This window comes from Dermacentor variabilis, chromosome 1, assembly GCF_050947875.1.
Source record: "Dermacentor variabilis isolate Ectoservices chromosome 1, ASM5094787v1, whole genome shotgun sequence".
In the NCBI taxonomy this organism is placed as follows: Eukaryota; Metazoa; Arthropoda; class Arachnida; order Ixodida; family Ixodidae; genus Dermacentor; species Dermacentor variabilis.
In genome coordinates, this window is record NC_134568.1 from 253002662 (window position 1) to 253029894 (window position 27233).

General features: G+C 46.4%; 1 protein-coding gene across 1 annotated transcript in view; it reads left to right on the forward strand.

The window, feature by feature from the left end:
• LOC142561097 (ubiquitin carboxyl-terminal hydrolase 10-like) overlaps positions 1-26908 on the forward strand; it is a 102321-nt gene extending 75413 nt beyond the window's left edge. The window contains exons 12-16 of the mRNA XM_075673422.1: positions 7721-7843; positions 21408-21497; positions 24003-24147; positions 24213-24272; positions 24338-26908. Of these exons, the coding sequence (XP_075529537.1) occupies positions 7721-7843; positions 21408-21497; positions 24003-24147; positions 24213-24272; positions 24338-24540 (621 nt within the window). The 3' untranslated portion in view covers positions 24541-26908. The remainder of the gene's footprint in view (positions 1-7720; positions 7844-21407; positions 21498-24002; positions 24148-24212; positions 24273-24337) is intronic.
• Positions 26909-27233: the final 325 nt, after the last annotated feature.

Sequence of the window (27233 nt, forward strand, 5' to 3'; positions counted from 1 at the left end):
TTCATCTGAATGTTGCGGAAATGCAACAAGGTGCAGTAAAGGGTTAAATGTGGCAGTGTGTTCAAGAGACTTGCGCTTGGTTAGCATGTGCCTTGCATAATGCATGAGCCTTACATAATGCAGCACCAACTTTCTGAGCAGTTTATTTAGCTCAGCGGGGCCAAAATGAAAAAAAAAAATATCATACCTCTTAATGCACTGCTCTTGGTGCACTTTGGTAAACTGAACCAAACACAGTGACTAAGAGTTGCATAGTTCTGAAAACTATGAAAATGGCCGTAGCTTTTCCTGATTTGTGCCTTGAAAAACGTAATTTTTTCTGGCCGCCCTGTGTTTGCTGTTTGTCATCAGCATGGGAGCAGCACCTCTTGTGCCTACGTCTTGCAGAACTGTCTGTAAGCAAAATGTGCTGAACTTGCAAGGGGAGGCGCAGGTGAAAAAGTTGCGGATTTCTGAAAAACCTCACATTTTTTGTTTTCAGCTGCATTGTCATTCTTGGACGCAGCTTTTATTTCTGGGAATGTCACGCTGACATTTGCGCGAGAACTTGTCTGAAAATGTGACTAATTGAGCGGTGGTAATGCAAAAATTGCCATAAATCTGTGAAAGTCCGTGCCATTTGCGACCTTACGCAGCCAAGTAGTGCCTTCCACTATGTCCTCCAAGATGCACCAGCCGTAAGTCTCGTATCTTTGCGCAGAACAAAAACAAGAAAATAGACGTACCTGTTAAGCATTTTTAATTGCACGCCACACGCAATGAAGCTGAACCACAATGGCCACGCGGGCCCACTAGCAGTAGTGATCCATCATATTCCCAAGTTTTCAACGCATTGTCCTGTGATATCCGACATGGGAAGCACGATTTCAACATCTGGAGGTGTAGAATTCAATGCAAGTATAGAGAAATCCAGTGTGAGACACTTCAAAAAAATGGCAGCCTGAAAATGCATCTGTTGGGCTAGGCCGAACGCCTATATTGATCACCGTGGAAGTGATTGTGAAATCGACACTGCTGTGGAATTCATCAGTGTGGTGTCGCGGCCTATGGGCCGACAAAGAAGAGAGCGAACCAGCCATAACCCAACAAATGATCCTGCTTTAATTTTTGACGCCCGGATGTATACACGGAGACAACAGCGCCGCAGTTGTTCACAGGGTTTGAAGACAGGGTACTGAAACAAGAACGACACAACATATTCCCCCCTTAAAACTTTAAGTGTTTTAGTAAGCTGTTAGTGGGTTAGTACTGTAAGGTGCTTTGTACATTAACTCACGCTCATAAGGGATATATAAGGTAATGAAAAACAGTGACCGGTCAACAACAAAGGAACATGATTTAACACAAGTACACTCGGCAGCAACTACAATTTCTATATGCAGTACCCATCAAAACTCCGTTCTCTTCCTACCAAAAAAAAAAAATTATCTCTACAAAATGTTCAAAAGATAGACTGTATGAGAACAAAGAAACTGAAAGTTGTCACACATAATCGCCGTAACATTTCAGAGTGTGTCTTGCCCGTGATAGTTGGATGTGAACAGGAGCCGGGCCTGTTTGCGGTTAGAGGGGTCCGAGTCGGGAATAGCCCGGTCGGCCACAACAGCAGCAATAGGCGCACCTGCTTGTGGCTCAGGCATGTCTGGGTCGAGAGCAGCACTTGTGGCCACAGGAGCAGGCAGAGATGCGGCCGCCATTTGAGATGCCTCACAAGCAGCTGGTAGCCCAGGGGCCTCCGGTGACAGGAACCTCTGTGCGCTAGCCTCTTGCGCATTCCATGTCTCCTCTGGACCCAGAGTACAGGGACCCGAAGGGACTTTGGCAAGCTTTGATGCATTCCAGGTCCTGCCATTATCGAGGTGGAAAAAGGACTGTGCGCGCTGCTCCATCACTTTGCGGGGACTGCCAAACAAGGAGCCTCCCTTGAAGGTGATGGAGTGTTTCTTCACCCGGACAAAGTCACCAACTGCTATGTTAGTCTTCTTTGCAGCTCGCCAAAAATCTGTCTGCTTCTTGGTGCTCTCTTGCTTGTGCTTCACCCGACGACGCAGCTGATATAGCTCGGTAGCTAGGTGCTTCAAGAAGGAAGACGGCAGGTGCCCGATGACGTCCGGGCGTGTTTTCGGCAGCCTTCTATTCAGCAACAGAGCCGGGGCGACTCCCATGGTCGCATGTGGTGTGCACTGGTAGATGCCAAGGTATTCGATGACAGCTGGGCGGAGTAGTCGATGTCGAGCAAAGCTGTCTGCACGAAGTTCTTGAAAACGCGGTGGAATCGTTCTAAAGCTCCATTCGCCTTGGGGTAGTACACTGAAGAGTGCAAGAGGCGAATGGCACGATCCTTCAGGAACTGGTTGAATTCTCGGGAACAAAACTGAGGCCCTTTGTCACACAATCACGTCGGGCTAGCCCTCTCTGGAAAATACTGAGAGCAGAAAGATTTTCACTGTACGTGCTGACACCTCGCTGCAAAACTGTATTTCAGTCTACATGGAAAAGTAGTCTATGAGGGTAATAGCGAACCTGCAATTGTACAGTGTTCTTTCGATGGGACCGATGATGTCGATGGCGACCTTCTGCCATGGACGCTCTGGCAGGGGTACAAGTTGCAGCAGAGTTACTGCACTCTTATCCGCAGCCTGTCAGACTGTGCAGTTGTGGATGGCAATTTCCACTTGCTTGTCCATGCCATGCCACCAAAACCGCTTTCGTAGTCACGTTTTGGTGCGAACTATCCCAGGGTGGGCTTCGTGCATAGTGGAAATTATCTGTGTGGTAAGGGAAGGAGGAACTATGAGCCGTTCCCCACGCAAAGTTAGGTCATTGACCACAGACAGTTCTTCATGCACGGCGAAGAATGGCTGAAGTTCACCCAGGATGAACTTGTGGGCAGGCCAAGATGATGCGAGATAAGCCTTGACTTGCTCCAAGGTAGCGTCTTCACATAGGGACTGCTGGAACTGTTCTTTGGTGAGGCAGAGTAGAGCAATGAGAGACGTGATCTCTTCGTTGAACGAAGGATCGTCCTGTGAAACACACTGGAAGGCGGAACACTGCATCAGCAACTTGATTCTCTGACCCCTTCCGCTATTCCACCGTATAGTTGTAGCGCAGAAGACGCTCTGACCAGCGTGCGATGCAAGGGGGGCATCTTCCTGAGCCTTGAGACGACAGAAGGCAGACCGAGGCTTGGTGGTCCGAAGTGTGAAGCTCTGTCTCCAAAGGTTTGTGTGCTAACGCTCGCGGGCCCAGATGACCACAAGTGCTTCTCATTCAGCAACTGCGTACTTCCTCTCTGATGGAGACTTCCTTTCTGCTGGGGAGTGTGTGCGAGATGCGAAGGCGTAGCGTGTGTGCGTAGCTGGCACCCACCCATTTGTTGAACAGTACTAAGGCCACAGTCAGAAGCATCCGTGGAGACATCCACCGGAAGATTGGGATCAAACATCTGAAGTACTTTGGTGGATGACAACAGGAACTTGACCTTTTGAAAACTAGCGTTGGCGGCATCACTCCAGATAAAGGGTTGATTCTTGCAGAGCAGAGCGCACATCTGATCCACGACGCCAGCAAGGCAGGGAACAAACGTGGCATAGTACTCGACTAAGCCGAGAAACAAACCCAAACCAGAGGCGTCAGTGGGAGCGGGAATGTTCAGGATAAAATATACTTTATCTGGCAGCGGCGAGATCTCTTGCGCAATGGCCCTGTGGCCCAAGAAAGACAATTCTTCGACGCAAAAGGTGGACATGTGATTGAGCTGGAGTCAAGTCAATGCAGTCAAGTCTCTACTCTCGGGATGCAGCAGAACCTCGTGGTAGGCGGATGCAAGATCTAGCTTGGAGAAGGTAATGGCACCGATGAGGCTGTTCAGGAGCTCTTCAGTGTGAGGAAGCGGGAAGCTGTCGGCAAAGACTGCTCTGTTAGGTTCCCAGAGGTCAACACAGTCTAATGCTGCTGTCCTTCCTTACCACGACGATGGGGGACACCCATTATAAGGCATTAACGCACTCGGATGACATCCAGTTCTTCCAACCGATGGAGCTCTTCCGAAACATGAGGTTGGAGTGTCAGTGGGAGGCGCCGAAGTTTAGATGCCACGGGAGGCACTTCGAGTCAGACCTTGATCCGATGGACGAGACCCTTGACGAGACCAAGGCTTGGGGCAAAGAGGGAGCCGAACTCGCTAGACAGGGTGTTCGGAAGAGGGTTGGGTGGTGAGACTTGGCGCGGGCCTTAGAGCTGGGCCGCCTCAAGTGTCGCTGGCATGGTCAACGTCTCGAAGCAATGCATAGACATCCCTTCAGTGTGCAGGTCCAAAGCCTTGATGGCATCAATTACGAGGAAGGATGCGCCTTTCGGCACAATGTAGAGCGGGAGGTAGATCGTGCGTCCCCTGAATGTGACTTCCATGAAGAAGCAACCACATACAGAAATGGGGCACTTAGAGTAATTGAGAAGTTTCACTTGCTGTGCGGAAAGACGTGACTCAACAAAATACTGCTGAAAAGGGCTCTCTTCCAGGATGGAAACAGATGATCCAGCGTCAAAAAAACTTCAAGGACTTGACGGCGACGAAAACGTCAACGAAAATGCCGGTTTGAGCAGGACCTAGTATGGTAAAAATGCTTAAACATTCAGCGTCATTGGACATGTCCTGGCAATCAACTTCATGGACAGCAACGGTGGAATGGCGGTGTCGTTGTTAAAGACTGAACGGAAGTGCCTAAGGCGACTGTAGTGAAAACAGCACTGACCTTGTGCTGGACAGGACCATGATGAAGGGTGGTGCTGGCAGGAACCGCAACAAAAACAGTGCAGTGACGCCTTGTTCGAATCGCGAGAGCACTCGGGGGAAGTAGACCGACAGGGAAAAGAGCGCGGCCATGTTGTTTCCCCTGAATGCCGAGCGCCTCATGAAGTTAACTGCTGAACGTGCTCAGGTGCAAGCTCGCGAACTTGCTGAGCGGCCTGCTCCAGTTGCTGTGCCAGAAGCACGACGCACAAAAAGGAGAGTGATGAACCTTTTAGAAGCAACCATTCATGAAGGTGTTGTGACGTGATGCCTTCTAAGAACTGGCCTTGAAGGGGGTCGTCAATGGCGACGAAAGAATACGAAGCAGCAAGCTCGTAATGCAGTGACATACTCTTGTATGTCCTCGCCTGATTGCTGGGTACGGTAGCGAAAGCAATTCCACAATGACATTGCTTGCCGAGGCAAAATTCTGTGTTAACGCAGTGACGGCTTGGTCATATGATAATGGGACAGTGGGTTATCTTTTGGCTTCATCGGAAGCTGTCGCTGTAGAAGCCAGCAGGGCGGGTTCAGAGGCGTGGGATGGCAGAGCGAAGAAAATGCACTCACTTTCAATTCGACGGCTGTGTAAAAGGAGGGCTTTGGGTTGTACGGGCGGGAAGTCAGATGCTCTGCATGCCAAAAGGTCTCAAACATGCGAAACCATTGCGGCCACGGAACCAGTGGGCGGCCTTGCACAGGCAAAAACAGTGGCGGTGGAGCGAGGCCGGAGAAACTCATGACGCGGCCGGCGGGGTTGCGGGCCTTCAGAAAAAAATTGGAACAATCTAGAACCCTCTTTGCGAATGTTGTCGTGGCCTACGGTCCCACGAAGAAGAGCCAACCAGCCATAACCCAATGAATGATCTCGCTTTATTTTCTCTCACCCAATTACATGGCGACAACAGCGCCACAGTCGTTCAGTGTTTTCAGACGGGGTATCGAAACCAAAACTAACGACTCAACATTCAGTGCGTCCAAGAGGCTTGAATTCTAAAATGTCCCAAGACTACTCAGTGCCCCTGCTGCTAGCACGGTGCTATGCAAGACCTGCGCATTGATGGCCCTTGTGCCAGGTTCAGCATACCTCAGTTGCAATGAGCGGAAACTCGCCATTTGTGAGGCAGCTGACAGATGCACATAACTTTCGGCCTTCCTTGAGCCACGTTGCGAGAGTGTTGAGTGCATCAGCTGAGTCTAGTTTCATTCATGCACTTGTCGAGGCTAGTATTGGTACTTGTACACCCCATTTGGCTAGATAACTGCACTTTGCAATCTGCAAAGCGCTAAATAAGCAACACCGCTATGTGCTCCATAAAAATTTAAAGGTGCGTACAATGCTGGCATATCTTTTGCCATTGTGTATGCAATACAGTAGAACCCCGCTGTTACGTTCCTCACTGCTGCGTTTTCCCGGCTGCTACGTCGTTTTCATCCGGTCCCGTCATAGCTTCCATAGGATCCACTGTATAAGGAACCCTGCTGTTACGTAGTAGCTGTGAAAACATTACCGCATGATACGTCGCAACGTAGCGCCCCGAACCCGCCTGGGCTAAAGTAAGCAACGCGCTCCAACCGCCATTTTGGCTTTTGACGAGTTTTGGCCGGGCTTGGCCGGGCTTGGCTATGGAACTGGCTGCAAGAAGCCACACGCCAGTTCGAGAAGCTGCCACTAAGTGGCCATTCGTGAAAAATGCTCTCACTATCATCACTGTAATTACGGTCACCGCATGGTTTTTGGACGGGTCGACTCACGGAGGAACGAAACGCGGGAGAGGCGGTGACGTCACTCTTTGTGAAGCTAAAGTGAAGCCGGAAGTTGGCGTTGCTCATGGCGTTGCTCCACCTATCGGGCCAGCTCTCCTGTCTTGTTTACATTTTTCGCGAAACCGCGCCGCGCGCAACCGGGCTGCTCGGACGCGCGCGCTCCGCAGCAATACTAAACAATCGTTAGCACGTTAGCATGATTACGCCAAAGAGGGCAAAATTTCCCGCGGATATTCCTTCTTCCATTGCTATTGCTGTGGCGCGGTGACGAGGAGCACGATTCGCATGATGCCGGGGAGTTGCCAAATCCTAGCTTTGGAGCAGCCGTCGCGGCTCTGGACCTCCTCCGCAGGTACGTCGCACCTCACAGCGACGCTAACAGCAATGCGGCCTTCCAGGCTATTGAGAAACGTGTGGTGATTTCTAGCGAGCGAAAGAAACGGCAAGCCACCATTCTAGGCTTCTTTTTTGAGTTCTAAGCGCACTCTGTGGAAATAAATTGTCTATAGTTGAAGCTGCACTTTTTTCATTCATTTTTGGAGCTTTCCTCTCTGTTGCGTTTTACCGGCTGTTACGTTTTTTTCCCCCGGTCCTGTGAAAAACGTATGAACGGGGTTCCACTGTAATCAAGAGCTATAGCAGCCACACAAAATCGGACATATTGAAAATTTTCATGAAAAACTCTAATATTGTCTGAATTTTCAGCCCTCTAGTATAAATAAAAGGTTTTTCAAGGAGCGCCTTCCCTTCCTTAAACTTAATAATCGAAGTGGTAATGTTTGACGCTGCAAAAACCGGGAATTCCTATTGAGAATTGAGTCGTTACACAGTAGATCCCAATTTAGACTTAGTAACTTATAGGTACCTTTAAGATCTGTTTAGTACCTTACCAGAACTTCAGCTTTTGAAATTGGCACAGTATTATATCAATGGAAATCGTTATATGCTAACTTACGCACCATTTTGAATAAAAAGGAGCTTGTTATATTTCCACACTCTCTTGCCCTGCAGGCACAACTATGTAGCCTTTGTCAGAAATGTTTCAGGCTTGATTTCTTTTTTTTTTTTTTTTTCTATTCACTCTGTAAATGGGTATTGGCAACAAAGCACTCTCCTGATGGCAGTATGAGTGCTGAATCTTTTTGCCTTATTTTTCAGGCAGAGTATTCAAAATCTCCATTAATGGACATATTTGGAGGTGAAATGCGCTCTTCTGTGACAGCTGATGGAGAGACATCAGCTTCGCTTCAGCCATTCTTCACTCTGCAGCTGGACATCCAGGTACGAGTTACCTTTCATAGTCTCTTCTGTCACCTTTTTAATGCAAAGCACTCTTCTTAGAGTCCAGGCACTTTTTGGTGGGCAAGCCTATTGCCATTTTTGGGGGTTGATCCCAGGGATAGTGCAGCCTTAAAATTATGTGCCGCTGGGTTTTTGTGTGCTTTCAATCTTACGTCTTGACTTTACAAACATTCTGTCTTAGAGATTATGAATATAAACACTGCAGCCTATAATTCTTACGTAGCTGTTCTCTACAAATGATAAATGCTTCGTATTATGTAGCTGTGAACTGCAGTTAAGTCTGCCAAATTATTTTTCATGCGAACCTTGTATTGCCTTACTCATGTTGGTGTTGCTGTACGAAAACACCCAAGTCGCGTGAAAATAATAACTTGTCCGGCTGCAGAGTCGAGTCGCCAACTTCTGCATTTGACTACCGCACTAACCGATTCAGCCATTGTCGATTCATCATACACAACCTTGAAAACGGGGCTTTATATGCACGAAGAAGTAGTCTGTGTAAGGCACGAGCCAATCACAGGCATCCCCTCCCTCCAGAGGAGGGAAAGGGTGTAATCGCGTTCGCTCGTATTGTGCCTGCCATTTCCTGTCAGTTCAGGCTCTGCAGTCTGATGAGGAGGCCATGTTTGGTTTGTTCTGGCGAAGAAGGCTGTGGCTGTGGCAGGAATGGCAGTGGGAGCGGGCCACGCGTCATGCGTCCTGCCAAAGAACAGGCGGTGTTTGATGAGCGCCGCAGGGAGCTCGCTCGAGAAAGGGCTCATCGTTGACATGCCAACCTCACCGTGAGGGATGGAGCGCGAAGCCGTGGCATTACGACAATGAAGAGCCGCGGATCCTAAGCGCCACTTGCACCCCTGTTCACAGTAGTAAAAGGGCGGTCTCTCTTTTCTTTTTCTTTTAAAGATCGCTTTTCGTACACCATAAAAAGTTGCTGAGTTGTAGACAGTTCTTTTTTCCTTGCATCTAATGTAGTGTACAAGGTGTTTTATTTTAACAGTAACTTTTTAAAAATTACCTGTAACACCTGGCAGAAATTTACTTATTGATTTAGGTATGCTTGAATTCTACGTTACTTGCTCTGTGAATAAATATACATAATTGAGTAACTGCCAAAAGTCAACTTATGTAGTTCCCCGCCGGGGCGTCTGCGTGAGCAGGCGTTTGATATGTTGCGACACCACGGACCCAAGCACATGGGGTATGGCCCCTCTTGTGTCTCACTGTATGCGGCTTAGCTGTGTCCAGGGAGAAGGGCATCTTTGGGGTTGTGCCAACACTGGTTGTTTGGAGCTTTATGGCCCCTCGGCGGAGGCAACGCACCTCTTTTGGCCTCAGTTTTACGTAGACTGCACCCCCAGAATGACCCATCTGGGGGAAATTGGTAGTTTGGTTTTCTTATCCTCCTCTCCAATATTCGTCTTCATCTCTGTTTGTCTTTCTTTTCCTCTCTTTATTTTCCTTTTACTTCCAACTTTTAGGGCAGCAAGGGTTAACCTTGTGCATTATATCCAGCCTTGGGTATATGTATTTGGTTATAGTGATGATGTGCTGATGGTGTCTACAGAATCAAATACTTTCCGTCCTGTGTGATCCCCTTGTTGGCTCCATTGTGGGCGGCTACAAACTAAGATGGGAAGCAGTTACCTTCTTGAAGTCCGTGACAAGATGCAGCACAGCAAATTGTCCAACCTAATTGTTTTTAGAGACATTCCGGTTTCAGTAAGCCCACACAGATCATTAAACACGGTCCGCGGTGTCGTCTCTGAAGATGACCTGCTTGATCTTAGTGAAAGTGAGCTACTCGAGAGATTGGAAGGTCGGAATGTAGTAAAAGTCCAGTCAATAACCATCAGGTGCGACGGCAAGGTAATCCCCACAAAACATATAATCATAACTTTTGGAGCAAGCAGTCTACCAGACTCAATCAAAACGGGGCACTGTAGCTACGTGTAACTGGAACTCCATGTAAGGCCATACATTCCGAATCCACACCGAAGAAGCACGCAAACCCTTCTCTATAAACTGGTCTAGACCGTCTTACACCGATGTGACATGCCGAGGGCCAGCACCACATCTTTCGGCGACCGCAAGAGTCGCACAGAGCCATCACATGCACATGCCATCAGCCCGCCTCCCCGGGTTGGGCAGTCAGCTCTGTTCCGTCCCCTGCTAAGGAGGGCCAGCAGACCCCCAGGCCTGCCGGACGCTGGGCCAATGCCCATGCAGATAGGCCCGAAAGCCCCGCGAACATGCCTGCTGAGCGGGCATTATCCGCTGCCGCAGACGAGGTGATGGATACGAGCACAACACCGGCGTTTCAGACACCCAGTGAACAGCACTGCTCCCTCAAGCGTTTCGGGAAGAAAAATCCCCCATCACAGGGCCTGGCAAGACCTCGCAAGCTAACTTAATCTTTCTTAGGCACACCACACAATATACAGATACTTCAGTGGAATGTTCGGGTTTACTCTACAATCTAGATGACATTAATGAACTCCTGCATATATTCAAACCCAGGGTGCTGTGTGTCCAAGAAACACATCTTAAATCTTCACAGACAAACTTTATTTGGCAGTATGCCATTTACCGGAAAGACTGCAACGACGCCTTTGCCTCATCAGGGGCCGTATTCTGTAGCGGTTCGTTTTGGAACCGGTTCCTTTTGGCTGTTACGTCAGGATTACGTCACTCGGAGAAAGAGTGGAACGGGGCGGCGTGAGGGGAACCAATCAACGAGCGGCGGTCTGCCGGAAGATCACGTCATCATTTTTGTTTGTACTTGGGGGACGGTATAGCAATTGAAGGATGTTGCTGGTTTGATAAAAAAACATTGGTTTGTATAGAACACTTGCAAATATATTTTCAGTAATAAATGTGAGCTTGCGGCGCAGACGGTTACTGGGAGTTGTAATTTTATTTGTGTTGTTATATTATTTAGTTGCTAGGTGGTGTGCCATACGTTATGCAAACTTGCCTCGCTTTGTTTACGTTTTGGACTTGTTCGCGCACCGAAACCGAAACGATGTCGTCGCACAAGGACAGGCGGCTGGGTCCTCATGTTTCAGCGAGGCAGCGCGAAATACTCGTTTCATTTGTCGAGTAGCACCCCTACCTAGCAAAGGCGTCGTGTGTGTTGGGCCAGCACAGCTGACGGCGGCTTTCTGTTGCGCCGTGGATGGGAATCTAACCCATCCTTTTTCTTTGCCCACAACCGTAATGGCCTTGGCGACGGCTGTAATGATCCGGTTGACTGAAGGCTGCGACAGTGCAATCGCTTCTTCATTCCCGACGCACTGTTGAAAGCTCCCGGTGGCAAAAAAACATAGCGCGCACAGCACTTTCATCGTAGTGTCGACACCACGAAATCTTTGAGGTCCGAGATGTTCTTCCAGCTCATCGCAAACACGTCGCACTATGTCTTTGGAGAGCCTAAAATGCCTTCGAAACTCTTCTTCGGCCATGCCGAATGCGTCGAGTCGTTGTCTTTCGGCGTTCGCCAGCAGCACAACCTAGCACAACCCAAGGAGCCGCCATTGCCGTCTCTGTCTCGTCTCGTCAGCTGGCGCGAGACTAGCCGGCAGCCACGGTTGCCCTAAGAATGCTCGACATCATGCTCACCACCGCGCGACCCTCGAGCGAACCACTTCTCCGCGGTTCCTCTCGTAGCAGGGAACCGGTTCCTTTCCAGATGATTGGCAACCTGTGTGACGTCATCAAAATTTGTCGTCCCGCCCACCAGGGATGACGACAACGAAGCGCCGACCAATGGCAACAGCCAAAAGGAGCCGGTTCCAAAAGGAACCGCTACAGAATACGGCCCCAGGTAGTGTATCAATAGCAGTAGATAAGGATGTTGCTTGCTGGCAAGTGCAGATGTGAGGGGGGACGCGGGCATCAACTCCGGAAAAAGGACCCAAAAATCACATTTTAGAAAGTCTCAGATTTCGAATCTTTGACACCTTCTCTATAAGTTTTCCAAGTATTTCCGCTGAAAACGACTGCTAAGTACCATAAATAAATATATACATAAGGCTATACAGCGAAAATTTCGCGAAAATCTGTGGAAAAGTCGCGGTTTTCGAGTGTCCCTAGCTCTGGAACGGCAGTATGCGGCGCAGCCATGCTGGTACCGTTGAAAAGTGCGCCTCTTCGGCTTTTGACGCCTCTCTTTCATTTCCTGATAGAGAGAAGAGCAAGCATAAAAACGTAAAAAGTCTGAAGGTAGCGGAGCTGCTTGTTACGGCCGCCAATTGGCTTGCTCCGTCACATGCGTTCTATGCCCCATTGGCCGGGTCTGGAAGCGAGCTGCTGCGGCATCTGCTTCTGTTTCTTCGCGCGCTGGCTGCTGCCCCTTTGTTTACGTGTTGGGTATTCGAGGTATGCCGCCGCTTCATCGCTTTATTCGGATTTGAGTTTTCTATTTCATTTTGTGGTTTCAAGCATGACTGGGCGGACGTGGACGACGAAATACAAGACCAAGCACCGCTTCGGCAGCTGCAAGTGCAAGTCGCCAAACACTCAAAGGATAAGTAGTCCTAGCAGAGATGAGTCCGTGCGCGAGCTTGCAAGAGAGACTGTCGACGCACTGCCGGGCAGTTCGCTGGCTGTTGCAGGCTTGAGTTTCAGTGGTGATGATACTGAACTACTAACGGCCTTTTCCGATGCTTCCGGGCTTGCAACGTCCTGTAAATGCTCCGCGACGTACCTCGATTGTGCCACCGCCGTCACCGAGATGAACGACGAAAGTGCGGTCCAAGCGCGTGCGTCTGCCGGCTGTGAAGATGAACCGTGCATCACCAACGGTCGCACCATACAGTCGCATCTTGAGTCACAATTCATCTTGTCGGAGATGTTGAATATGACCGCCACCACTGTCCGTGCGTCAATTGGTTCTGTGCCGGCATCCGAACGAAAGATAGGGTTTACGGCTGGAGGAGCATGCTCGTTGGCGACGGACTCAAACAAGTCTAGCGGCTGAGAAAGAGGCCTTGCACAAGAAGAGGGCACAAAAAGCGCATGAAAGCAAGCATAAAAGATCCAAGAAGCCAAGAGATCAACCTGACACCTGCACCTACAAGGCCTGTGGTTTCTAGTCTAATAAACATGGCCCAAAACTTCAAACACCTTTTTCTCAAAACTTTTTTCTACCACCAAGGTCAACTTGCAAAGCCAATATCGCAGCCACCGTTCTGAACATTTTTACACCGTTTGTTTTGTTACACTCATTGTGCACCACTGCACACAGTGACATGTTTTCTTTTTTTTTTTTCGTAAAAATAGTTGCTTCAATAATTTTTTTTTTTTTTCACAGTCGAGATTTTCATGCAACTGAAGTAGCTGCGAAAGAATGAGAATATAAAAAAATTCTGTTAAACTAAAAAAATTACAGGAATGTCACTGTGGGGAGGATACATATAGGAGTGCTATCAATGTTTGCTTGAACTACTAACATCAATATACAGGTGTGCAGGCATTTTGCAAAAATGAAAGCAGAAAAATTTTGTAAACAAAGAAGTACTTCAGATACTGCAGTGATATTTTCACAGTTTTGTTTGTGTGATATTATTAACGCCTGTGCAAAATTTCATTAAAGTCGGCTGGTTAATAAAAAAAGTTAGCTTTGATCCCCATGTCCCCCCCTTAAAATGCTCCTAGAGGCTGTTGCAGTCCCTGCAGTACTCTTTAATAAGATGGTAACAAATATGTCACTGTACATCCCCCTGAACTACCGTATTTACACGATTGTAAGTCGACCACTTTATTAAAATTTGAATATCTGAAGTGGGGGGTCGACTTGCAATCAAAACCGAAACATGGCACCACCAAAAAAGCGAGACCAACGGGAGCTACAACGTAGTTACAATTTTATGTTTGCTATATGGCCCCACCCGTAGCTTTTTGCTATCCCGCATGTTTGTTTCCTTTTCGGAAGAGTTTTTCATCATTTTTGAGAGTTTTACTGTGCACACAACACTCATGGGGGGGGGGTGTCGATAGTTGATGGAAGCTCCGCTGTTCCATTCGTGGCGGCACCCTTAGAACGGCAGCGCTTGCAGGGAGTATCGATAGTTCATAAAAGAGGAGACTCCGCTCGGAGGTTTCTCTTTCCCTGTTGCGCTTAGCTTTGGTTTGACGCGTTCCACTTGACTGCCGGCTACGTGCTACTTCTATGCTTCTTCAGTCGTCATGAGTGCTTCAGGCCCACTAATCATTCGGGACTCGTTCACAGCAGCGTTCAAGAGGGCTGCCATCATTTACGCTGAAGAGACAAATTACTGCGCATCGCGCTACAAGTTCAATGTTTCTCAACGGGTTGTGCGAGAGTGGCGACTGCAGCGAAGCGAAATTTTCACCTGTAACAGCAAGCGAGGAATTTCCGACGTGCCGAAGTCCGGATGCTTTCCGGAGCTGTAGGCTAAGCTTGCAGCGTACGTCGCTGAAATGCGCAGTCGGTCCCTGCCAGTGAAGTGCGACATGGTCCTGAAACAAGCCCGGATCTTCGCCTTTTAAAGGGACACTAAAGTTTAATATTAAGTCAATGCGGACTATTGAAAAACCATCCCAGAAACCTCGAAATGCTTGTTTCGTGCGAAGAAGAGACTTAATTTAAGAGAAACTGCATTCTGAAGCGTCCGCATACCTCTAGCGCAGTTCAAATCACCCGCCCTCCGATCGAGGAGTATTGACGTCATGGTCTCATAGTGACGTTGCACCGTCAGTGAGTAAAACGGCTCCCGCAGAAGGCGTTGCGGCTTTTCTGCACAAAACGCAAATGCGTGGTCAGAAAGAGCCAAGACAGAGCCGACAGCAGCACAAAAGCGGAACTATGGTGGCTAGCAGAAGGGAAAGCGCACGACGATAAGCTGGTTCTTTATTTTATGACGCCAACTTCGACGCTCGAACTGGGCTCAAGTTCAGCGATTTAAACACTGATGAATGTGACCTGCTGTTGAGGGCTCGCGCTGCCAGCGTCGTTGCGTACTACTACGGCGACGGCCTGCTTTGAAAGGCGCTTCACGCGACTTCAGTAAGTCGGCATTGAACTCGTAATCCTCTGGACGAAAGTGCAGCGAGCACACTACGTGATTTTTCGGCTGTTTGCCAGCGCTGTGGCAGAGGTATGGCACTTAACCACTTCGAACTGAGAGGTTCACTCGTTGGCACACAGTGATAAGTAACGTTGGATTCGCCGCTGCAACTGCCCTTGGCCAAGTTCCGTGGACCGTTCGTGCATGCCACAACATTACATGGACGTGGCATTCTCGCTGCTTGTTCCAAACGCATGTTTGGCGAGCCAGCAGGACAACCGCATCACGACGCGATAAAGAAACAACCGAAACTCCAAAGCGCGCACGGCGCAAAGTCGAGCGCGCAGAGTCGAGCAAAAACAAAACCTTACGATCACCCATACTAAAGGGTAACGTCAAAATTTTTTTTTTTAGAATGGAATAGAAGTAGACAAGTAGCATTTTCTTCCATCTTATAATCTAATGAAATTATCTTTTTAATACGAGTAGTTGAGTATAGTGGCAAATTCTGATGAGGAGTGCTTTCGTCATCGGGCTAGTACCGGAATGTCACTGGGGGGTCTCAAATCGTGTCATGCATTTACCTCAATTTCTCAGTTACTAAAGCTCTGTTCGCGATTATATAGACGCCTTAGACGTTCTAGAGCATTGCTTTATCACTTTAACTTGACTTTCTAGTAACCTTTAGTGGCCCTTTAAGGACATGCTCCGCCGTGAGTACGAGTGGCTGGCAGCAGAAGACCGCGAAATTACGCCAACCGGACCTGTCAAAAGAGGCTCCCTGGCCGCTGCGTGTGGTTGGGTGCATTTGGCGTGGGCTGCTGCTCCACAATATGTTGTGGTGTGGTCGTTCGCCAAATGTGAAATTTCGCGGGACGATGACGCGCTGTGGGACTGTAGCAACGATGACGATGGCAGCACTAGTGAAGATGAGTAGTCCAGTGACCATGTCAGCTATTAAGAAATTTTCGTTATCGAATGCTCCCTCGGGTATGCTGTGTTTTTTCTCCTGTCGCACGATATGGGGGGGTCGACTTGCAGTCGAGTCGACTTACAATCGTGTAAATACGGTACCACCTATCAAAAACAGAACTCACAGCTTTATCTATGAATTGCCTGAGCGTTCTATTGCTGAGGAGATTTAATGCACATAACACCCTTCGGGGAGACTCGGGATGCCGGAGGGCGCTTGAAAGAAAATTTCCTCTTTACAGCTGCATGCTTACTAAATAATAAAGAGCCTATATTCTATAGCATGGCAAACAGAACATCCTCATCAATTGATTTAAGCATTGCATCTAGTACACTCGTACTGTATCTAGAGTGGAATGTTATTAAGAATGCGTATGGGAGCGACCGTTTTCTGATGGTCATAAAATTAACCAAAAGGTGAGGAGTGATCTCCACGCGTTCCCCATTGGAAAGTCGAGTCAGCCGACCGAAAGCGGTATAAAGTTCTCACACGCATGACCTGGGAAGACATCTCTGCAATTCCTGTCGATAATGCAGTGGCATATTTGACACCGTTTATTGCTGATGTGGCGTCACTATGTATCCCCGAATCAAATGAATCTCCCTCCAACCGATGTTTCCCTGGTGGAATGAGCAGTCTAAGGGAGCTTGCAAAAATCGAAATAATGCTTGCAGCCACCTTTGCGACTCTCTAACTACCAAGAACTTGATCATCTTCAAGAAAATAGTCTGAAAGTAGAACATGCTGCCAAGCCAAAAGGAAAGGCTGGCAAAAATACATCTCCAGCATAAATTCTTACACAGATGAAAGAGGAACCTGGAACAGGGTAAACAAAATTATAGGCCATGAAACTCATCCTCTACCTTCAGTAAATACACAGGGAGACACCCTTGAGGACCAAGCTGATTCTCTAAGGGCACATTCTGAAAAGATTTCTAGTTGATCGCATTACTCCGATACATTCCTGATATAGCAGCGACGAGCAGATCGGTCAGCCTCTGGATCAGAAAGAAAACAGAAATAAACTTTACAACTGTCCATTTAACATGGCAAAATTTCAGGCTGCACTAAATTGCTGTAATAAGTCGGCCCCTGGAAATGATCGAACACTTACACCCCGAAGCACCATACACTCCTACCACTTTTTAACACCATATTCTCTTCCAGCTATGTTCCGTTCGCCTGGAAGCAAGCAGTCATAATTCCTATTCTCAAAGTGGGCAAGGACCCGTCTTTGCCCAGCAGTGACAGGAGATGCCTTTTGAGTCTGCAAAAGCCTTACATGGTCCCCTCTTGACTACAGAGCTATTGTATATCTCTAGTGTGCCTAGTGCTTTGAAGATGCCAGATACCACTTGAGTATACGCCTAGCTACAGGTGCTTTCAGGACTAGCAACGTAGAAAGCCTGTATGTGGAACCTAATGAATGGTCTCTACATATTCAAAGCACATATTTGTTTTCCCTATTCTCTCAAGAGTAAAGCAGATGTGCAGCATTCATGTCACTCATCTATTCATGATGTATCTACTGCCAGGCTCTTCCGTAACCACCCAGCTATTAGGGCTCCATTAACCTTCATTTGGAAGCACTGGCAGAAGACGCAGGCGTCCCACTTCTAGAGAATGTCCTAATGGCTCCCACTCGCCTGCCCCTACCGTGGGAATGGCAGACCATTCAATGCGACACCTCCTTTGTAGAAATATCAAAGCGTACGCTGGAAGCACATGTACACTCCCATTTTCGTGAAGAAGTACTCCTGCACAGAATATACTATACAGATGCTTCTAAGTCCTCTAATGGTGTTTCTTACGCAGCTCTTGGACCTTCATTTTCGACAAGCAGGGCACTAAATGCACACACAAGTATCTTTACAGCGGAAGCCTACACTAAGCTCTTGGCTACTCAACACATAAAGCTCACAAATCTCGCTAGGGCTATTGTGTTTATAGATTCATTAAGTGTAGTCAGGGCCCTAATTAACGAAAACATAAGAACTTCGTTTTTATTGAGCTGTATAGCTTGTTCTGCTCTGCATGTAGGTGCAATCAAGTGACTTTCATGTGCAGGGTACCTGGCCACAAAGGTATAAAAGGCAATATAGCTGCTGATAAAAGTGCTGTCATTAACTTTTAGCAACACAGATGCAAATACAGTTGAACCTCGGTAAAACAAATTATTCGTTTCATAGATTCTTGTCCATAATACTATGTATTTAGAACATCAGTATAACGAGGTGTTTGTATGCAATTTCAATATAAAGAAATCTCACTGCCACCCCAAAGGTATGCGAGACAATAAATGGAAACTTCCGCAGACGGTCACATGATTGAACTACAAGTGGCTGCTTGCAAACGCACCTCTCTAATCGCGCGCCCTGTGTTAGAGGTAATTTGTCTCATGTGCAAAGTGGGAGTGCAACGAGGGCGTGCCGCTTCATAAGCAGCCTTCCCGTGCATTTAGTATTGGAGGTTGTGTAATCGCAACTTTAGGTGACCCGTTGGAGCGAGAGGCAGATGAAGCATTTGCTCCATTCGCTCCTTGCTGCCGACGCTTTTCCTGATAGGGTCATCCCAGTGCGGCCGACACTATCAGCAGCAGAGGTGGAGTGCGCACGAAGGCGTACCGCCGATGTGCAGATATCGTTGCCAACTCCCAAATATATAAAAATGAACTGTTTTCTCATTCAAGTCTGCCTTTTTCGATTGCCTGTTAATTCGGAAAATTCTGCGGCCCCTTTACATGCAAGAAAAACCGATCGGCAACTGTACTTATTTGCATAAAAGGTCGAATTCGGATATAATGAAGCAAAATGCCGATTTTACAGACTTCGTTATAGCAAGGTTTATATGTATCCCCATCCCTGCCACACACACCTAAAGTCTTTTCTATGCCATAAGCTGAGGAAGCATTGGCAAGGACAGCGTAATAAATACCCAAGTATTGAATAACCTACACATAAAACCAAAACTAGAAAACTGGATAACTGAGAAAACAGTGCAATATAAGGAAGTACCTGTTTGTTGATTAAGGATAGGACGCACTTGCAGCACTCACTCTTGGCTCTTGACTGGGAGGGATCTTCCAAGTTGTAGCAAGCACGGCAATTATCTCGCAGTTCTCAATGTTCATGTTCAGTGCCCTGCAATCGAAGCAGAAACTAAAAAGTATTTCCTTTCTGCATATCACAAAAACATACCTCTACACTGGCATTTTTTTTCCTTAGCAATGAACCTCTTTTTAATCTGAAAATAGGCGTAGAGTTTTTAGCTGAAACAGATACTCTGAAAATCATTTCGCCAGGTAATTTTAGCACGTGATCAACAGCCCTTTTATGTAAGAGCTCTTTTGAAGCTCTTATGTCACTGTTATGTTTAATTGCATCATGTTAATGAAACCCAGTTGCTGTAGCCCACATCATTAACTAGTCAGTGCCATTTTAGTACCTATATGTTTTACGCCATTCACAGTGACAGTTCTTCATACCTGCCAACCCTCCCGATTCGCCCGGGAGACTCCCGATTTTCTACTGAACTTTCCAATTGTACAATCACTAATTTCTTAAAAAGTGGTCTGTGTTCGCGCAATAATGGTTTTTGCAAAACTGGCACCGTGGAATCTACAGCCGCATCGTAATCGTCAGCATCGCCAACAACAGCAGCACTAGCATCATCGGTATCATCGACTAAGCAGCAGACTACAGCACCTAGTAAGCCGACCAGAGCCAGAGCCAATGTAGTTCTCGCATTTCATGCATGCCTTCTTCCGTGGTGCATCTTGTTGCTGCTACTTTTGTGTATGATTAGTGTTGGCTAGGCCGTGTGTGCGGTGCACCTTGTAAAGTTAGAATTCTCATGTGCTTGATGCCATGGTGCTACCAAAGTTGAAGAAAAGGTATTTGCAGAAGTTCTTGCAAACTTCTGAATTTCCGTGCTTTTTGACATCAAAAAAAGAACATGTTGCATTTTGTAGAACGTTTGGATGCGACGTCAGCGTGTCTCACGGTGTCAACGGCGACTTGAAACTGCACATTTCCACGGCGAAGCATCGAAGCTATATTCGTACCGCTGAGCAGCAAGGCAACATAGGGAACTTTCTCTAGAACAAGTGCGACGACTGTGTCATACATGTGGAGTACCCGTTTATGGGATTCCTCGGCGAACACAACCTACGCTTTAGTGTGACGGCGACTGAGTTGGGCCTCTTCTACGGAAAATATTTCCGAAATGAGACGAGGCGAAGCGCTATGGATGTAGATGTAACTCTGAAACGCAACTCTGATGAAACGCAACTATGAAGAATGCAGAGGTGGCCAGCCTGAAATTTCACTTGCATCACTCTTGAGTCTTCGTTTCTTTATTCAGTTTCCCTCAGCTGCTGCCCCGAGATGCCATGAATCTGCTGAAGACACTTTAGATGCTCTCGAAGCTGAGTTTGCCACACTACAGGCGTACAGTCTTCCAGAGGGCATTCTTAATGAAGAAAGGTGGGACATGCAGTGGTCTATGGTCGGAAAAATGAAAAACACTGATAGAAAATATGTTTTACCGAGTTGGTAAGGCCACCGGAAGTTGAAACAGTGATGCAAACCCCCCTGCTGGCGCGAATAAAGTCTCCCGATATTTTATCTCGCCAGGTTGGCAGGTATGGTTCTTTAGGCCCTTTTACATCCATGGCACATGTGCCATGAGGAATAGATTGTCCACGCTATCCACAATTCAACTATAAGATTACCATTTGTCATGACGCTCTTTGGTCATTCCTGACCCTTGCGTCATAAAATGGCACACATCACCAACATCAACTTAAGCAGCTTTCCTTTTACTGCACATATTGCCATACACGAATTGAAGCCAATGATTTCACTTGAAAAGAATTTTGAAACTAGCACCAATTTTAAGATTAGTGCTGTCATACTTGCTGTAAAAATGCAGTTCCACTCACTTCTTTAACAAAACGTCTTTTTATACATTGAAGCTCAAAAGTTGTTGGTATACTAAGGCATATTGTCGCAAATTTTCTGAATGCGTACCTCAGAACTGCTGTTATCCTCAATTGCAATATGTGACGTAAAGCACTTGGTTACATTTTAGCAAAAGTGTGTTAATCAGTTAAATATTTCCTTTGAAATGTATGCCCCTGAGAGTAATCTAGCTCAAGAAGTACAATTGTGCTATTTGTCACAGGTCATTTTAAAAAATTCTGTTAACTTCAAAATAAAACACCCTGTATACCTCTATTCTGTTTTTTTGCCCAAAATCCACTTTAACGAAGCAGCTTCCATACCGCTTGAAAACTTCACAAACACCTATAATGCAGTAGTGTTTTTTCAAACTGCCATCAACAGCGCTCCTCAATTCACTGGCAGGACATTTGTTGCAACTAAAAGGTGATTAGAAATTAAATTTTACTGCCACTTGTTTTCCAGATACACAAATGGCTCTAAATAGCTGTGGGGCATTAGTCATGGCTGTAGGCCCATTTCGCAATGTAGCATAATTGCTCAGCTGTAATGCAAGTTTTATTTGTTTTTTGTTACCTCAGGATGGGGTTAAGACAGTAGAAGAGGCATTGCTGCACCTCGCTGCTGAAGAGAAGGTTCAGAACTACCATAGCAGCAAGAGCAACAAAGAGGTATGTATATGTGAGACAGTTGTCAGCACTATTGCCTCTAAGTCAATGTTTAGACTTAACTTCTTTTAGACTTGCCAAAAGAAAAATGCTCTATTGCCTATCTGAAGTTATGCACGCCTCTGGAGGCATGGTTCTCCAGCATGATTTCCAAGATAAGGTGCCACCCTCAGCATGCTGAAAATTTTCGGAAGCAATGTGCTGTGGCTTGCAATATACCTGCTAACCACCAGGCACACTCATCATCTGCTTAAGTACAATTTAAAAGATGGTAATAAGAAAATAGGCAATTGCCAGCCCTGCAGCTTTGCCAAGATTGTTTCAGTAAGATATATACTCGCCTACCATGGTTGCTTGGTGGCTTTGATGCTGCACTGCTAAGCACGAGGTCGCGGGATCAAATCCTGGTCACGGCAGCCACATTTCGATGGGGCGAAATGCAAAAACATCTGTGTACAGTCGCCGACCGTTTATTCGGACCTCATGGAGACTGCGGAAATGTCTGAATAAACAGGTGTCTGAAAAAGCAGATTAAGAAAAAAAAGAAATCCTTTATTTCCACGCACTTATTTGGGCTTGGCAGTAGGCTTGAAGAAATAGTGAATGCGCCGTTGTACGCTGTTCCGTTTGCGCGCATTAAGCCTGAATTTCGGAGAGGGTCGTATGGTCACATAGGCGGCTGAAAGTACAGTCACTGCTTGTGCACACTCCGCATGCGACGGCAGCGTAGCACATGGGGCGTCAACTTCCGACTCTTGAGTCATCGTCCGGATGTGCAGCAGAAACCTGATGAATGATCTCGCCGCTGAGTTCTGCGCATGTCAGTACAGCAGTGTCACCACCCGTCAAACTGTCAAATGAGACGGTGTCCGGAATCGCAATGCAACCACTGCGCAGGTCTCAGCAGAACAATTTTGGTGTCAATAGGGAGCACATCGGAAGGCGACAAATCTTAGGCCTCCCGGCACCCGCTTGCCGGCATTCCCCAGCGCAGTCTGCGTGGGCACTGCCGCAGCCATTAGACACTTGATGCGATGTTTCCGTATGCCGCGTTGGATCACCACAACCTAGACACGTCATACAAAGCAAACACCACCACGCCGTCACGCTGACACCAGTCGCACAAACGAAAAATGTAGCCTACTCGCAGCATCGTGCACGAAGATAGAAACAAATCAACTGCTGGATTGTCTTGACATGGCTTACTAAGCAGAGACCAGAACTGCTGTAGCCACAAACCAGGCAGAAACGATGATGATGAGTGGGGATTTGCAGTAGCGCCACTTCGTGGGGCAGCAAGGAGACTGTTCAAAACAAAAATGGTGTTCAGCGAGTTGAACCATGCACCGGTCAGAGTTGGTGCATGGTGCTCTCGATCGAGTTGGCTCAAGGAGTGTCCGAATAATCAGACGAGTGGTTTCAAGGTGACCGAACTTTCGGCAGTTGTTATACGTTATGGTCTATGGGGAGAATGGCTGTGCCTTGAAGCAGACCGAATAATCGAGCATGTCCAAATTTTTGGAGTCCGAAAAATCATTTGGCAACTGTACTTAGATTTAGGTGCACATTAAAAGAACCCCAGATGGACAAAATTAATCCTGGGTCCCCTAATCAGATAGTGGTTTTAGCACGTAAAACCTCATAGTTAAGACATATACTACCATAATATACCGCGGAAGCACCCATCCCACTTTCACTGAAGATTGGGTTATCTAGATATGGGGGGTGATTGTCCAGTCGAAGCAGTAAAGACCAAGATTTCGGCCAACGAGAAACTTCGAGGCAGGGCTATGGTGGCTATGGAATTGAAGAAAGCATGTTTATTTTCAAACGGTAAATGATGGAGTACACTCGTGCCTACTCATCATCACCTAACCCAGTGAATTACTCTTCCGAGTCGGTGCAGAATAGGTCAATGCGTTCCTCACAAACACTCAACTTGAACAGACCTGTATGAACAGCGGCTGCATGCACACTTTATCAAGATGTGTCCCACATAAGCAACTGCGACCGCTAGGTTTTCTTTCAAGGGCTGTTCATTGTCACTTTGCATTATCTTCACCCCCCTATAGGTCTTCCCCTTTCCACTGCAAGGAAGTGAATAGCCCCATCATCCCCCCTAACAGTCTTGTAGCGACTGCAGAGTGGTGAATATTTCAGCTGATGCTGGCACTTTGGAGGGGGTGGGTGTTAAACATATAATTCAGAATTCTGAAGTTTTGGAAACGTTTATACTGACCGCTTCTGTGTATTTTATGGTAACTCATTTATTACAAATTTGCACAAAGGGAAATTTCCTTGCAGTGCTTTTATTTGAGCTCCTAATAACCGATTTTCTAGGTCTTTTCATTGTTGCGTAAGCTGCCTTCCATCTTTTTCTTTTTCTCCTGGTCCCAGTGTTGTAACAGAAAGGGATATAACATGCCTCGTGTGAAAATATTTCCATGCACATTTGTTGTAGGAATAAGGCACTTGCTTGTTTTAATTATTGCACCACACCCTTTTCAGGTGGATGCTTTGCGTAGAACTACCTTGGAAAAGCTACCACTGGTGCTTATTCTTCATTTAAAACGTTTTGTGTATGACAAGAATGGTGGCTGCAAGAAGCTTATGAATGCCATACACATACCTCATAAACTTCAGCTTGACCGCAGTAAGTACTGTAAAGTAGATATGCAATTGCATCATTGTCTGACCTATGCGTGTTTTTGTTCTCAGGATTGGTGTCATCTAGCGAGAGGTCAAATAAGCAGCAGCGCTGCTATGTGCTATTTGCAGGTAAGTTAACATGTTTTTATACTACTGCTTGGTCAGTGCTTTAATCTCGTTTTATTTCATTTCAGTATTAAGCCACAGTGGAGAGCGCACAGACAAAGGTCATTATGTGACTGATGCCTTCCACCCAGCAGGACGCACATGGCTTCGCTGTGATGATGACAATGTGACACCCATTGCCCAAGGCGAGCTGCTGCGTTTTGAGAACTCATCTCTTGTGCCCTATCTACTCTTCTATCGACGTGCAGACACTGACCATCAGGCTAGGTAGACAAAAAAGTTTAATAGGACATTCACGGCGGACTGGGCAAGGCGTTGCCAGCAAGTGGTGGGCCAGTGTGTGCAAGTGCCCTTTTGTGCATACTACTAAACTTCGGCCCCATAATATTGGGTGCCTCAGCCTTTTATTTTTTTATTATTAGTAGTAGTATTCTTTCTGCTCTCCTTGTGCAAAGTGTGGGCACTACCCTATACAGTCTGCTTTGTGCCGTGTGTGTCACTTTACCTGTAGTTAACTGCAAGTTCTCTTTCTTGTTTTAACAAGCTGCGGCACAGTGTTCTTTTTGCTGACAATGTGTTTCTTTGGCTTTGTCTGTTTATGTGTGCACAGCTATTTATTATGGGCCTTCTCTCCTTGCGCTCATTTCAAAACCCAGGTGCATTTCGTGTTGCTTTGGGTGCTGGGGGAGGAAGGGTTGGCGAAGGGCTCTTCCTCCCCCAGCTAAATCTTTTCTGCTGGCAGCCACCCAGTTGCTTAGGAGTTGTGTGTGAGCATCTGTACATAGAAGTGTTATGTAAGGGCACCAAACCAGAACTTAGTGCTATGGTACTACTAGCTGCAACATGCAGACTTGACTCTTAAGTTTTTGTGATTGGTGTGCTTTCCATGGAGATGGTCGGCCATGTAAAAGAAACACTCACATAAGTGCCTCACGTTTTGTAGTTCTGGGTATGCTAATGTACTCTTATGCAACCACAGTCTGAAAGGTTGAACGTCTCCCCCCCCCCTCGAACAGACACAGACAGCCTGTGTAGGCATCACATAGGATTCATTATCCCAATGCCTCTATGATAATTCTGTGCCCCCTGATCCCTTCCCCTGCTTCTTGTGCATACTGTGCTTTCAAAGATATTACTTAGTGAAACTTCACTGGTGTTGCACATGACCGCACTAATTTTTTGAATTCGTTGTTACCCAGTTTAACTACTGTCTTTCATTTTTGCTGCTGTTTAACAGCTTAATTGTAACTAAAGTTATGTTCTCATCTTCAAGCATTTGTTCCTTAATGTAAAGGAAAGCGATATTGTTATAAAGATTTTGCATGGATGGTGAAGACTTTCATGCTGTGATGGATGCTACAATATCTCTGCCAATAAGTGTTAAGGTTTGGTATTAATTTTTGGATATAGAACTCCTTCTTGGGGAATATGCAAATGGCCTAAAGATTGGTTTGCCTTGCCATTCAAGCTGATGAACAAGAACACATTAGCATATGCTTGCACCAGTAGTTGTCATGGTAATAGTAGCTTAGGTAGCTGGGTGACATAAAGGCAGGTCACCCCATGTGCACCATAAAGTCAAGTTCATATGCCATGTACATTCTGAAACTTGCTCATTTCTTTTTCACTTGGAAGTTTCTGTAACATGAATGATCACAATTCGCTGTGTAAGTGTGACTCATTTATTTGCACTGTGGATCTTTTCACTCAGCTTTTAGTGCACAAGATAACTGTCAGGTAAAATGGTGTATTGAAAACTTGGCTCATGTTGTATGGGGTGTTCTGTATTGTGCTTGTGAGTCGCTCCCTATGTGGTCAGTGTTCTCAGGACTGAGAAAAGTGCTTGAGAAACTATGCTTACATATTTACTGATGAATCATAAAAAGCTGTGCATTGCATTGTTTTTGTTGTAAAATTTTTTGCTGGTGTAAAGTGCAACAGTGGTGCATGTGAGAGTGACTTAATTTGCGTGGTGACCCTGAGCCTGCATGCATAGTTCCCCTTTGGGTTTGTTGCTTTGCGTTTTTCACGCTGATCACTTAAGTCAGGAACAGTGCCTTGCTATATTATTAGAGCTAGTCAGTTTGCATTAGCTTTGCTGGAAATGGTTTGGTTGGCTGTAGACAAGCATAATGAGTGTTTCTGAGAACATTTTCATAACTGTACATACACACTGATGCAAGTGGCATGCTTTGTCCCTCTTGTAAAGATATGTAGGTTGTTCCAATTGTGTGTGCAAAGTCACCTTGTTTACCCATAAGTTAATTGAGGAATGTCTGTTTTGAGTGCAAGCTGTATAAGAACTATGTTTGCTATTGGCAAATTTAATACACAATATGCCTCATTTAGAGGACTATATATTTCTAATACTGTGTACATAGTAGTTTCACTTTAAGAAAACTGGTGGCAGATTTTTAGACATGTTTTAAAATTGTTACTGCTTGAAATTCTGAAGTGCATAGGGCTGTTTTTATGTTTATTGAAAGTGTGATTTGCAGTGGGTTATTTTTTTTTTAATGAACTGTAAACATGCCAGGAGTGCTTCAGGATATTGCCCATAATAGGATTTTGTTTCATTTAGGGCAAAATGATGTTGAAATGCAACACTTCGTGCTTTGAATAAAAACATTCAATGCTTCTTTCAGTCCTTGTTTCCCAATACCAACAAATGCTTCCTGCTGTGAAATGTGTCATGTACACAGCCGGTACAGCACTGCCATGGACGAGTGTCAAGGTGCCAAAAGTTCGTAGTACTGGTCTCAGACAAACCCAAGGCAGCGTTAACTAACCATGGCCTCTAGATCGAACGGGGCCCGATCTGGAGGCTATTGACTAACTTGAAGGAAACTTCTACTCGTGTATGGGAGTTTAATTGGTGTGGTTTAACCAACATGCCAATGGTGGTCAAAGCATGGATTTGCCAAAGCTTCGGTTTGCTGACATCATGTAGCCTTCGGGCTTTGC